Source organism: Poecilia reticulata, chromosome 11 (genome assembly GCF_904066995.2).
Source record: "Poecilia reticulata chromosome 11, P_reticulata-male-v2, whole genome shotgun sequence".
In the NCBI taxonomy this organism is placed as follows: Eukaryota; Metazoa; Chordata; class Actinopteri; order Cyprinodontiformes; family Poeciliidae; genus Poecilia; species Poecilia reticulata.
Window position 1 is genome coordinate 4,149,470 of NC_088840.1, and position 13,527 is coordinate 4,162,996.

The window sequence follows — 13,527 nt, forward strand, 5'->3', positions numbered from 1 at the left end:
ACACACACTAAACTATGATGTCAAAAAACAACAAAAGTGACACACACTAAACTATGATTTCAAAAAACAACAAAAGTGACACACACAAAACTATGATGTCAAAAAACAACCAAAATGTCACCCACTAAACTATGATTTCAAAAAACAACAAAAGTGACACACACTAAACTATGATGTCAAAAAACAACCAAAGCGAGACATTCTAAACTATGATGTCAAAAAACAACCAAAATGTCACCCACTAAACTATGATTTCAAAAAACAACAAAAGTGACACACACTAAACTATGATGTCAAAAAACAACCAAGGTGAGACATTCTAAACTATGATGTCAAAAAACAACAAAAGTGACACACACTAAACTATGATTTCAAAAAACAACAAAAGTGACACACACAAAACTATGATGTCAAAAAACAACCAAAATGTCACATACTAAACAATGATTTCAAAAAACAACAAAAATGACACCCACTAAACTATGATTTCAAAAAACAACAATGGTGTCACCCACTAAACTATGATGTCAAAAAACAACAAAAGTGACACACACTAAACTATGATTTCAAAAAACAACAAAAGTGACACACACAAAACTATGATGTCAAAAAACAACCAAAATGTCACATACTAAACAATGATTTCAAAAAACAACAAAAATGACACCCACTAAACTATGATTTCAAAAAACAACAATGGTGACACACACTAAACTATGATGTCAAAAAACAACAAAAGTGAGACATTCTAAACTATGATTTCAAAAAACAACAAAGGTGACACACTAGGGATTTCAATCATCTCCTGTACTCGCTCCTAAATGTGCAAATGAAGGAGAAACAACTTGCCATTACAGAAAAACTGTTTATCTGCTGTCAGCGATGGCCATGTTAACTAGCATTAGCCTTCACGCTAGGCTCTACTATCAAAAAGAAGCTGCAACATATCGGAGAGAAAGGTGGGATAATGACCAGCACCACACTGAGGATGACTGATGGCGCTAAGACCCACCTCCTGGCTCTGATTGGTTGTTTCTAGTTAGCTTTGGGAGAAGGCAGAGTAGATCCTTTGTTCCCCCACAGATTATTTATCTCATATTGTCATGACATAGTGATAGCTTCAACAAACATGCTAAAAAGATGGTTCACTGCAGTTGTATCACATGATGTGTGCAAAAGAGAAAAAATGTACAATCTTGCAATATATAATTTTATACTATATCAACATCTTCTTGAAATTATGGTCTAAGACATATTTTGTGAAAAGTGATTTTGAGCATTACATTAGGAAGGTGATGATATAGTAATTTTCTATGCTCCACGTATCTGGAACAAACTTCAAGAAAACTGCAAAACAGTTGAAACACTTCTTGAAGCTAAAATCCCATCTATTCAGAGCTGCCTGTCATTAATGACAACTAGAACATTGATTGGTTTAGTTCTTCATGATTTTTGAAGATGGCATTTGACAAAATGTGCTTTACAAATCAACTGGCCTCGATCCGACTGGAATGAAGGCACAACAGAAGAGCGTCTGAACTGGTGCGTCCAACACAAAGGTACAAGCAGGAGCGTTCTGTAATTATTTTACTCAGTCTAAATAAAACCCGTCTCCACAAGCGTGTGGCCAGGCAGAAACCAAAGCGGCTCGGCCCACCACCAGACCCAGGGTGGCTCCTCTATGGCCATCACAGTGGCAGGGGCTGGACACCAAGAGGCTGTTACCGAGATGCTGCACCTCGTCTTTGGCTGGGCAGAAAGAAAGAGAGAGAGAAAAAAACGACAAAAATATCCTAAAAGTTGGCTCTATATTTGGCTGTGCCTCTCAGCCTGTTTTTTTTTTTTTTTCATGAGCAGGCCACAGGCGGTGGAGAACAGCAGAAGAAACCTCGTCTCCCAAGTGAAACCCTACACTTTCTTTCTCCCCCCCACCTCCTGCTGTTCCCTCCCACTCCGACCAGCCATCTGAAAGGTTGCTGGAGATCACCTACCAAACACTACTTCACAACTCTGTGCACTGGTCCGGCGACCCGGGAAAAGGAACGGGGCTCATCTTGATTTGCGGTGCCTGCCAGGAGGGGGAACCTGTTTTTGGATTATTATCACCTTATAATGATGCTCCCGCCGTGCTGATCCAGAGTGTGAGCGCTGGAGGCAGACAGAGAGAGGGTGAGAGAAAGAGAGAGAGAGAGAGGGTGAGAGAAAGAGAGAAAGACTCTTTCAGTGAGACTGACTCACCGGCCAGGTAAGAAAAAAAAAGACATATTTTCACCTTCCTAAAATGATGGCATAAGTCAATAGTTGTCAAAATGTATGTTTTTTTTTTTGGATAAATCATGTTTTGCAAAAAAAAGGTGATTTTGCAAAGGTAAAAAACAATGACTGGGGCATTATTTTAGGAAAGTGACAGTATGATACTGTTTTGTTCTTCTACAAAACTATGACATTTTTTTAATGTTTAACAGTGGGATAAATCTTTTTTTAATTGTTGTCTCCTAGCCATTTTATGTTATTTTGCAGCTCCTGTGACTTTAAAACTGCTTCAAAAGTAAACTTATATTGACATTCTTTGTCCTTGGAGTGTGGCATTAGAAAAACAAAAAAAACTCCAGAAAGTTTTGTTTCTCACATCTGAGGAATGATGAACACAGTGCTTCTGTTATAGAAATCTAAGCTGCAGGTCTCAGGTCTGCCGCTGAGGGAGGAACTGGAAAACGGCCTGATGACACAGACCTGCAGGGTTTTTTTCTCTTCTTTTTTTTTTTTTTTGAGAAAACTGGACTCAGGTTCACATGCTGATTGAAGCAGCAGCAGCAGCAGTCACCTCACATGGTTTATCTGCACATAAAAATGGAGAATAACTCCAGTGGAAGAGCCAGAGGTCGTGTTTTAAATGGAGTTCTATAAATGTGGGAGGACAGAGTCATACAAAGCCCAACAGTTGCGCTAAAGAGCTAATTACTGCTACTGTTATTTGTGACGCTGCAACCCTACCATATATAATGTAGTATAATTTAATTTCAGGTCAGTGTGGATTTTATGAGAACAATATATATTAGTGTATACATATAGAAAAAAACCCCTCAAAAATCTATAAAGTGTGGCATGCATGCATATTCATCACTCTAATAAATAAAACCCAAAACATTCAACTTCCTTCTGAGTAAATCTGCTAGTGCGAGGTTCTGTATTAGAACCATAGCAGGTTATGATGTGAGTGATATGGCTCTCTGCCCAGAGTGTCATATCAAAGGGGGCATGGGAACTCAAAAACATAAAAATCAAAACAAAATGTCTTTTGCTTCTTAACATGTCTAAACAGACAGAGCGTAAGAAAACGTGGCTGAAGACTAAAGCCTTTATTGTGATGCTAAAGTCTGAATTGGATTAGAGATTTCTGTTTAAAGGGTTATTTCAACACTTTTAAAGCCCTGGAATACATTTGATCAGCTTCATTTGAAAATTTGAGTTACCAGTTCTAGAAATACATAAACCTCACTTCCACACACACACGCACTTATACCTATTATTTCCAGATTCTTTAACATAAAGCTTTGATTTGTAAACTTTATCTAAAAAAAAAAAAACAAGCAAAAAAGAAAGATCAATTTTCCCAGAGAGCATGTGGAGGGCAGCATGGTGGAAAGCATGAATGCTGCATTTTCTTCTCCTTCTTCTTTACTGACATCTGGCCAAAGTTTATTTTCCAGATTTCAACATTCACCCTAACTTGGGAAGTTTGGAGCAGTTCAGCTCACATACCTAATCTGCTCATAAATAGCAACAGGGAAGGCAAGAAACAGAAATAACCCTAAGTGGAATCAGATAAGAAAATTAGTATCTGGAGGCTGAACGCCTTCGCTTTCCCAAAAGTTCATAATGCCCTCACTATTCCACCTTCTAACACAGGCACAGTCATAAACAGTAGGGTACTATGGCAATCCCCCAACCCCATCTCCCTCTATACCCCATTTTGCTTAATACTCCAATCTACCTAATTCTGTGGTCTTTTATAACCTTGGAGCATTAGCGTAGTGCTAGTAAAACAGAATTGTGGCCCTTTTGACATTTTGTCACATCGTCCCCACAAAACCGTTGAACCTCTTGTTTCCAGTGTATGTTGTAAACTAATACAAAGTTGAAAATTGGGTGTTATATCTGAAAAGTGTGGCATACATTTGCTTTAAATCCTCATTTCTCTGGTAGCTCTGACTAAAACCCTGTGAAACAAATTGCCTGGTCACCTAATCTGTTACCTGTGTGTAATTTAAGCACAGAGGAACAAACAGCTACTCCTTGTCCACACAACAAATCTGGCCTTCATGGAAGAACTGCAAAAGAAAGAGACAGTACAAAGAAAACCATAATTCGCAAGAATTTCAGTCGTTCGTGAAAATGCAGGGCACACGAGACATACGTACACTGGTCAGATGAGACAGAAATGAAATTTTATGTTTATGTAAAAAGAAAAAGAGAACAAAAACACACCAAAGAACTAAAACTGTTTTGCCAAAAATGATAGAAATTTTTTCTCAACTAACAATGGAGATGAAACCTAACCAAATCTAACAGTAGACAAAATGAATTGTAATAATTTATATCTAATATTCGTAAAAAAAAAAAAAAAAAAATCCAAATAAAAAAATAGCATTATGATTTTTTAAGCTTCACCAAAAGAAAAAATCCAGATAAATGTGACCTTCAAAAAGTCACATTTTAGCCAAATACGTTGACAGTAAACAACCTAAAATTAGACAACTAAACTACATTAAATCTAAATTAGAAGGACTAAAATAGCTAGAAATTTAGGCAAAAATATGCTGAAAACGTTGTGCTCTGTCAAAGTTAACACTGCATGGGAGATGTTTATGACAAAAATTAATGGAGCTAAATATATGGAAAAAATCTCAGAGACTTGAAACTGGAGTGGACGTTCGCCTTCAAACAGGACAATTCTCAACATCCAGCCAGAGCTTCAATGTAATGTCTTACATTAAATCATATTTATGTGTTAAAATGGCCTGAAGTCCACACCTAAATTTGATAAAGAAGAAAGACTTGAAAATGTTCAGAGATGTTCTCCCTCTAATATAAGCTGGGAGAAGCTAAATCAAAAGGCCTGCAGCTAAAATTGCAACTAGTTTCAGCTTCTATCAGCATTTATGCATGGGGACAAATACAAATCCACACCACTGTTAAAAGACACTTAGTTTAGTTCTTTGAGAAGTTTTGGAAATTAAAAACACCAAATATCAAGTTCACTATAAAACTCAACGTACGTGCTTGATAGAGGTTAAAATGTTGCTAGCAGGATAAGAAACAATCATCAATCATCTTTGTGAAATTAATACAAACATTGAAAGTAATGTGACCAGCAGGTGGAGATCTTTTTAAAAGTGACAAGATGCACCCCAACACAGACTTAGTGCACAAGTCTATCAAACCTAAGGAGACTAAAGTACACTAGAGGTGGATCTTGTGGAATCCCTTCTATGGCAGCCTCCATTGAATGGTTACCACTAAAGCCTTACACCATCAGGTTCTCTATGTTTAACTGTCAGAGCTAGAAAATAAATACAGGAGCTGTGTCTTATTAAAACGAGAGTTCCTCGTCATAACCAGATGATTCAGTGGGGAAATGAGTTTTCAGATTTTGGCTTCTTAATAAGTCATAGAGGGTGCCCCTCTGACTACCTTCTCACTTCATTTTTTAAATTTTTATTTTGAAGACAACACCCTCAAGATGTTTCTGTTTCACTGTTATGACCTTTTTTATTTAATGTTGGTTGGTTTAATGAAATATCACTCTGGAAAACCTTTTGTTTTAATGAGTTTTAATGTTTTAATGAGTCGTTACGACGAGAAACTCTCGTGTTAGTGAGATATAAAGCTTGTCAAGATGAGAAATTTTCTTATTATGACATGAAAAGTGTCTTCCAACCCATAATGTTAAGGTGGCTTCATTCAGTAGCATCTTTAAGTCCACCAGCGTCGTACTAAGGAACAACAGAATAAATATTTTCTTCATTTTTCTTTCCAGTGGCAAGCAGATAGTTTTGGTTGCGTGTTTCCTCTGGAAAATAAATGAACGAACAATGTGTTCAGTGGAAATATCTTACTGTACTGAAACAAGGTGGAAGATGGTAAAAAGCTTTTCAGCTCATCTGGGACTACTTCTTTCCAACTTGACCAATAACTCAAAACTTTCCAAAGCTTCCCCCGGACAACCCCCCACAACTAGACAGTCTTCCTGTCAGGATGAGCCCATGTTTAGGCTAGAGTCAGTCACATGTTAGACCTCCAGCAACAGCAAGCGCTACAAATTATGGACTACAGTCGAGAATTGAGATGTTGGGATTCTGTCAGTGTCATTAAGACACAACAACCAACCCAATAAAAAGAAAAAATCAAATTTATGACCAAAAAGGGACCAGGTTAACTCTCATCGTCCAATAGATGTTTTTGTCTGGGTATTAAAAATAACTTGATCATGCAACATCAGCAAAGCTCGCATTCTTCTTTTTTAGTCTTGTGGGTGGATAGAAAGACATAGTTTGGCATCAGGTTTCAACCATCCTCAGTCAGTCCAATTTTCTCTGGATGGAGAGTTCACTTGCTCCTCCAAAGAGATGTTTATTTCAGCCTTAGCTTTCAATTATCATGTTCGGAGAATGAAGAACATTTCCTGCCAAGCTTCATACCAGAGATATACGGGGCTGGAGGAAAGGTTTGCCATGAGATGAAGCCAGGAGTGTAAGTGTCTTTAATACAATGCTAATACAATTTTAAATTGGTTTTCTGCAAGGCTTGTGTTATAGTTGGGATGTGAATGCAATGGCGACAGAAAGTTTTTAATTCACAACAATCTTCCATCTACACAGGAAGTTTTATGCTTTGAAGCATTTGTCCTTTGACAGATTTCTCCTAAAGGTCAAGCTTCAAAGTTAGATTCACTCACTCAACTGTGATTACCCATATATTTTAGAAACTTGAGTCCTATCACTCAAATCAAACCTGTTTGCCAAGACGAAGTAGGCAAAAAAAAGTCAAAAAGTAACAACATATCACCCCCCTGATCTAAAGACATTCAGCAACAGATGAAAAAGATGAAAAACAGTCACCAAGAATTATAGAAAGGGTTACCAAGTCATATCTAAAGCTTTACGATTCAAGGAAACCACTGTAACATCATCATCCAAACATGGAACAGTAATGACCCTTCCCATCATTGCACAGTGTACCAAATTTACTTCATAAGGAATTTTAAATAAAGTACCCAGGAGATTATAAAAGATCACAGAGAAACATCAAAAGCACTACAGGCATCATTTGCCTCAATCAAAGTCAGTGTTCAACAAGAAGAGGAAAATTGCATCCTTAATAGAGTTCCAAGGCTGTATCTTCAAATTTAGCAAAGTGACATTTACCGAGACATCTTGATGATCCCCAACACTTTTCGGAAAAAGTCCTGTGGACTGATGAGACATGCCATTGCAAAATTAAAAAAAAAACATTGTCACAAAAAAAATACACAGTTCTTAAGAAAAGAGATTAATATAATTTAGAATAGAGCTGTAACATAACAGAAAGAGGGAAACGTGAAGCAATACTGTCAATACTTTGAGGATGTGCTGTATTGCCTGATGTCTCCACTGATCTCTCCAGAGCTTAATGGTGGTAATAAGCTGAACGAAACAGACCCAAGACAAAGGCCCACATGGAATTCCGACTGGGATTTAGGATCACCCTGGTCTGCTTTGTCCTGGCCTTGACTCTTTCAGGGGAAGGAGTGGATGCACAAAGGGCAGGTAAAACCATCAGCATGAAATATTCATACCCACAGGAAGTTTAATCTGTCCCAACTACACGTTAACTGAATCCCCATGTTTTTGTCTGTTGCAGGTTGTAAGAATGTCCACTACGACTTGGCGTTTATTCTGGATACCTCATCCAGTGTGGGAAAGGAAAATTTTGAGAAAATTAGGCAATGGGTAGCGAACTTGGTAGAGTCTTTCGACGTAGCGCCCGACAAGACGAGAGTGGCAGTGGTTCGCTACAGTGACAGGCCGACCCAGGAGTTTAACCTGGGGCGATATAGGACCCTGGAAGACGTGAAGCGAGCTGCCCGTAACATACGCTACCTAGGGGGAAACACCATGACCGGGGACGCTATCAGCTATACCACCACGAACATCTTCACGGAGCGGAACGGCGCGAGGCCAGCTGAGCACGGCATTCAGAAGGTGGCCATCTTGCTAACTGACGGCCGAAGTCAGGATTACGTTCTGGAACCTTCCAAGGCAGCCGCCAAAGCTGGCATCCGAATGTTCGCCGTGGGCATCGGGGAGGCTCTGAAGGAAGAGCTGGAGGAAATCGCGGCAGAGCCCAAGAATGCCCACGTCTTTCACGTGACCGACTTCAACGCCATTGATAAAATCCGAGGCAGGCTGAGGAGGAGGCTGTGCGAAAGTAAGTCACCCATCAGACTATTTTTAAACACATTGCGAACCCTGTCTGCTGCATGGCCTCTTTCTGGAAGAAAAAAAAAACCCACAATGGAGAGTCAACCTCAAGCTAAACGTTGCATTTATTCAACTGGTCACCTTATTTTAACCTTTAACCACTGCGCAGGAGCGACCCTAACCACGAAACCCCACCCCAACTACAGAGAGTTGCTCAGGCACCCGGTGTTATCAACTTTTGGTCTTAACACGAAGCCTGTGATGGAAGACTCTTTAAAAAAGAGTTTAAATAATAGTTTCCTAACAAGACATATCTGTGGTGTCGCTGCCTTCTTGACTGCTGCCTCAGAGCAGAGGCGTTCAGCACTGGAAAGCCTCTCCTCTTAAAACCGCAGCGGTTTTTCCACTATTGTACTGAGAAAATTCTTTCAACACATGCACACAGGCTTAGAAAGTAGTTCACACACTCTCATAAATCACCTAATTTGGGGTTAAAAATGCACTCTCTAACAGCTTAATAGTTGTCTCATCTGTATAATGGAGCAAGGAATTTCTTTAAGTTCCTTTTCCATATTTTTTTTTGTTTCACGACTTAAAGGCATGGCCTAATTTTTTTATTGTTGGTTGCTGAGAGGCGACGTGTAGCTACTATTTTTATTTCAGCAGCTTAGCTTTAAAACCCACTCAGACTGGATAGGAAAGTCAGAGTACCTGGTCGGGTCACGCTAACGGTAGTCCCAGACTTTGCACTAAACTCAAATTTTTGTTTGATTTTATAATAATGCTATAATATTCGCCACTGACCTATCTTAAGTGAAAAATGAACCAAGAAATGTCAAAAGGAGTGCATTAATTTTGTACTTTGCTTTCTCTGGCAAGTGATGTATTTTACAATCATCTTTATTTTTGAAGATGTAGATTTTTATCTGTGTGGAGAAAAAAGGGTTATAGTGGTTTGTAGAGTGTTGCACCAATGATCTTCCTGTAAAATTAGTTCTTTGAACTTGTAAACTCGTTGAAACTCTTTTCGAGTTCTGTTTTGTGTTTTTGACATATGAAATCCATTTTTGTCACACTTGCTCCTACTTACATTTCCTGTGTAATTTATGATTTATTTTCTATGTAAATACAAGTAACTTTGCTACCACTGTGATGTCGTGTAGATTGAATTGTTTTGTACTGGTGGAAACAGCATTGCTGATTTTTCTCAAGCTAGCTGTTAGCTAGCCTACAGAACCAGCTACTCTGGATATAAATTACATGAATCCCCCAAGAGTTATTTACTGGTGCTAAAATAAATTACTTATAACCTTCTACCAGAACCTCACGTCAAGAATCCTAATCTTTTCCTTATTTGTTGTAAATAACTAACTTCTCTTTGAATATTGTTATTCAAAAGTTACAGTGGTTTCAGAGATGGTTTATTAGTGTTGTTTTAATTGGTACAAACCTACTTTTGTTGAAATTTTTTTACCTCATTCTGTTAGCTTATTGCTAAATTAAGACTAAATGGGAAGAAATTAACAACTCCAAGACCACAAACAAGAAGGACAATACATTGTTCATTTTGACTAGGTATATGTATAAAAAAACTTCCCTGCAAAGAATTACTTCTTAAAACATATTTACTGGTTTTTACACTCCTACAGGTTTGCGTTGAGTCAGTACGTTTTCTCTTTTCAATGAGAAATGTAGGTTGTATATTTTGAAGAATGCGATGTAGAAAATCTTGAAATAACCATAGGCTGCATTTAGTGGAAAAAAAAAAAAGCTTACTTTTTTTTTTTGTCCATTTAAAAAAATTGCTGCAAGTGGACCTCCACGTACATCCGTGGTCAGTGCGAGTGGCTCACTGGGCAGTGCCAGTTATTTTCACCCAGAAAATTACAGCTCTAATGTTTCACGTTGGCCCGGCGCCCAATACTCGGATAGATGTGAAATGTATTCACCTTTAAAAAACAGACACTGTTTATCCTCCAGTGACTCCTTAGAGAATTTGAGGTCTTAAGCTGGTAAGTTTGGAAGTGTGACCTTCAGTGACAAAAGCTCACATTATGAGAGTTTTTAGATGAAACGATCAAAGGGCACAAATAATTAGAAGCTTATCGAAAACCTGCGGCAGCAAAAAGAGAAAGGAAAATATTGGCTGTAGGACGGTAATGGTAAGGCAAAGGCAGGTTTTACATTGCTTCAAATATAACTCGCACTCGTGTCCCCAAATTATACCTTCAGAACCACAGCTGCAGGGAGTTGCTCTGTTATTTAGCATTTTAAGATTCAGAGCTGTGCAAGCAACATCATCTTTAAGGAAGTGTGACGCACGTCACTATATCCAGAGCATGGCCATTCTTGGTCTACCTGCTGGCGCTGGCATTATAAACACATATTCTTTGGTAGGTCTTCCATTATCGCTTAGAAAACTTCACGTAGACGTGACATTTTGACTTGAATACAGCGGCATCTCCATTTGGTGTTACTTTATAACACCAAATGTTGTAAAGTAACTTTTAGAAATTCAGATGCCAAACAGATAAACTAGCTGCTCGGGTTTTAGCGTCGGGCACCCTCTTAGCTTTTGTACGCCGCAAAAAAACAACAAGCCAACTTGTCCTCAGAATCAACCTCCAGAGCTTTTTATGACACACAGATTTTTTAGAGCTGTGATTTCAGAAAATTGCAGGTTTTCATGGCACATATTTTGCAGATGGTTGTAACAGCAGGAAAGCTGGAGTGTTTCAGCTCAGCCGCAGAGAATATTTATGACTTGTGGTCAAGGGAGCAAACACGAGTTGTTCAGCTATTAATAGTGGAAAGAAGAATTTCATTTAGACGTTGGAACCACGTTAGATTGAGATGGGTATGGACCGTGACAGAAATCTGGCCCAGGCTGTTTTGGTCCAGATGGCCCACCAGATATGATCTCTGCAGATGATCCTCATACATATGAAGGCATTCACTGGGAATAAGATGGTAAATAATAATAAATAAAATCATCAATGAGTCGGACCACTCCTTATGCACAGTCTTTGTAACTAGCATAACAGAATAACAAATTTTGCTGGCTGATAAATTGTCCCAGAAATTAATGCGACTGTCATTTTGGTAGCATTGTTAAACAATGTAATGATAAAGGCATAATGATGCAAGTTATTATGAAAGACTAATAAACTTTAATTTTGTGTAGAACTTGCCACACTGTAACTGGAAGATATTTTAAATATCCAAAATAAAAGACAGCAATCAAAATCAATACAAAGGAAATAAAATAAAATCTGCAACAATAAATAAAACGGAGCCAGAATGGAAATTGAGCTCATTTTAATTTATAATAAGATTAATTGCTTATTGCAACAAACCTATTCATTTATTAAAATGTAAACATAAATGGTGCATCTTTCATCTATGCTTATAGTGTCTGGTGTCTGGTGGCATATTTAGCATAGAGTCATATAGGATATTTAATGGTTAATGGTTACACACAAATATTGGCTTACCATAAATACCATAAATATCTTCAAAGCCTTGTTGATGAACAAGCAAAGGCCAGTGTGTCATACTTCCTGCATTACTTTGGTGTGGCGTGCTCTATGCTGTATTTTTATTTGCATGTTTGTTTGTTTTTGATGGCACTTTGGAAAAAAAATGAAATCTACATATTCTAATTGCATGTTCTATCCTAGATGCCATCTCTAAATGAACAATTCTGTGCATTAAACTCAAACATTGCCTCTCGGTGAATGCTGCTGTACTGAGGCCGGTGACTCTACTCCAATAAAAGGACCTCTCCTGCCCAAAACAACTTAACCCAAAGGTGTTTCCTTTCCCTGTCACTGTCGCTGCTGAAATATAAGTGTGTGGAAATATGAAACTGGCTGTTTCCAGTGTGGAAGTGGAACCCACCACACCCCATTCACCCCCACATCCCTCACCGACACAGCTGCCCTTTTCTTCAACCAGGTCTGTGTCTGGACATCAAACAGGAAACTGAGCGAGAGAGGGCAGTGTGTCTGCACCAGCTCTTTTCAGCTCGCACACCACTCCTAGCGCTTACATCATTCCTAGCTAAACAGTCTGACAGCAGTTACAACAGCTGGGGTGTCCAAACTTTTTGAAAAATTATGTTTCTTTTGTTATAAAAAGTGCAAAAACAATTCTGTTGTAAGAATAAACTAAATGCACAAAATATGAATTAATAATAAAAATGATAACAATCTTTATTGTCATTATAGAACCATGCAATAAGTTACATGGATTATAACGAAATTGGTGAAAAAAAATTTATTGAATTATGTATACCCGTCTGATTTCTATACAGAAAGTAGCTTTAAATCATTTTAGATGGGTTTTAATCTTAGTTTTAGTCTTCTAGGCTACAAGAACATGCAATAAGTCACTATTTTTTAAGTTCTTATTTGTTTACTTTATAGGTGTGCCTGATTCTACTATCAAGTAAAAGTTACTGGATGTCAGTGTTGCTACGTGCTATCAAATTAAAATAAAATCTGAAAAAATGTTAGTATTAAAAGATGAATCGTTTGTGTTGCTGATTAAGTTTACTTTTCAGCAAAGTAAACTTTGCTGCAAAGCAAACTTCAAAGTTTACTTTCAGCAAAGTAAACTTTGCTGAAAAATGTGAATTTATTTGCCTCTATTTATCAAAGAAAATGTCACTTTGTTTTAATCAAACAAATCAAAGACTGTTGATCGTGTGTCTCGATTGACAGCCTGGTGAAATAAATCTGTGCTGTTTTCTGAAGTGTGAACAAGGGCCACACAGAAACATTCCAAGGGTCGCAAATGGCACCAGGCCACAGTATGGACTGATTGGAGTTTTAGCATTTGGGAATTTTTTAGGTGGCTGTCTTCAAAAGAAACAACAACAACAACAAAAAACTAAAATTTAATCTTAAATATAAAGACATATGTTTACCATTAGTGTGTGAACACCTACTCTTACATCACCTGCAAAAGTATTTACACCCCTTTGTCCCATTACAGTTTATTTTATTGGGATTTCATGTGATAGATTCCATCCAATCGGTAGAGCATAGTTTGACATTAGAGG

At 37.9% G+C, this 13,527-nt stretch overlaps 1 protein-coding gene across 1 annotated transcript in view; it reads left to right on the top strand.

Moving 5' to 3' along the window:
• The first annotated feature begins 777 nt into the window (after positions 1-777).
• Positions 778-13,527, top strand: part of col22a1 (collagen, type XXII, alpha 1) — a 73,188-nt gene continuing 60,438 nt past the window's right edge. The window contains exons 1-3 of the mRNA XM_008421352.3: positions 778-2,245; positions 7,666-7,808; positions 7,903-8,469. Coding sequence (XP_008419574.2) covers positions 7,718-7,808; positions 7,903-8,469 — 658 coding nt within the window. The 5' untranslated portion in view covers positions 778-2,245; positions 7,666-7,717. The remainder of the gene's footprint in view (positions 2,246-7,665; positions 7,809-7,902; positions 8,470-13,527) is intronic.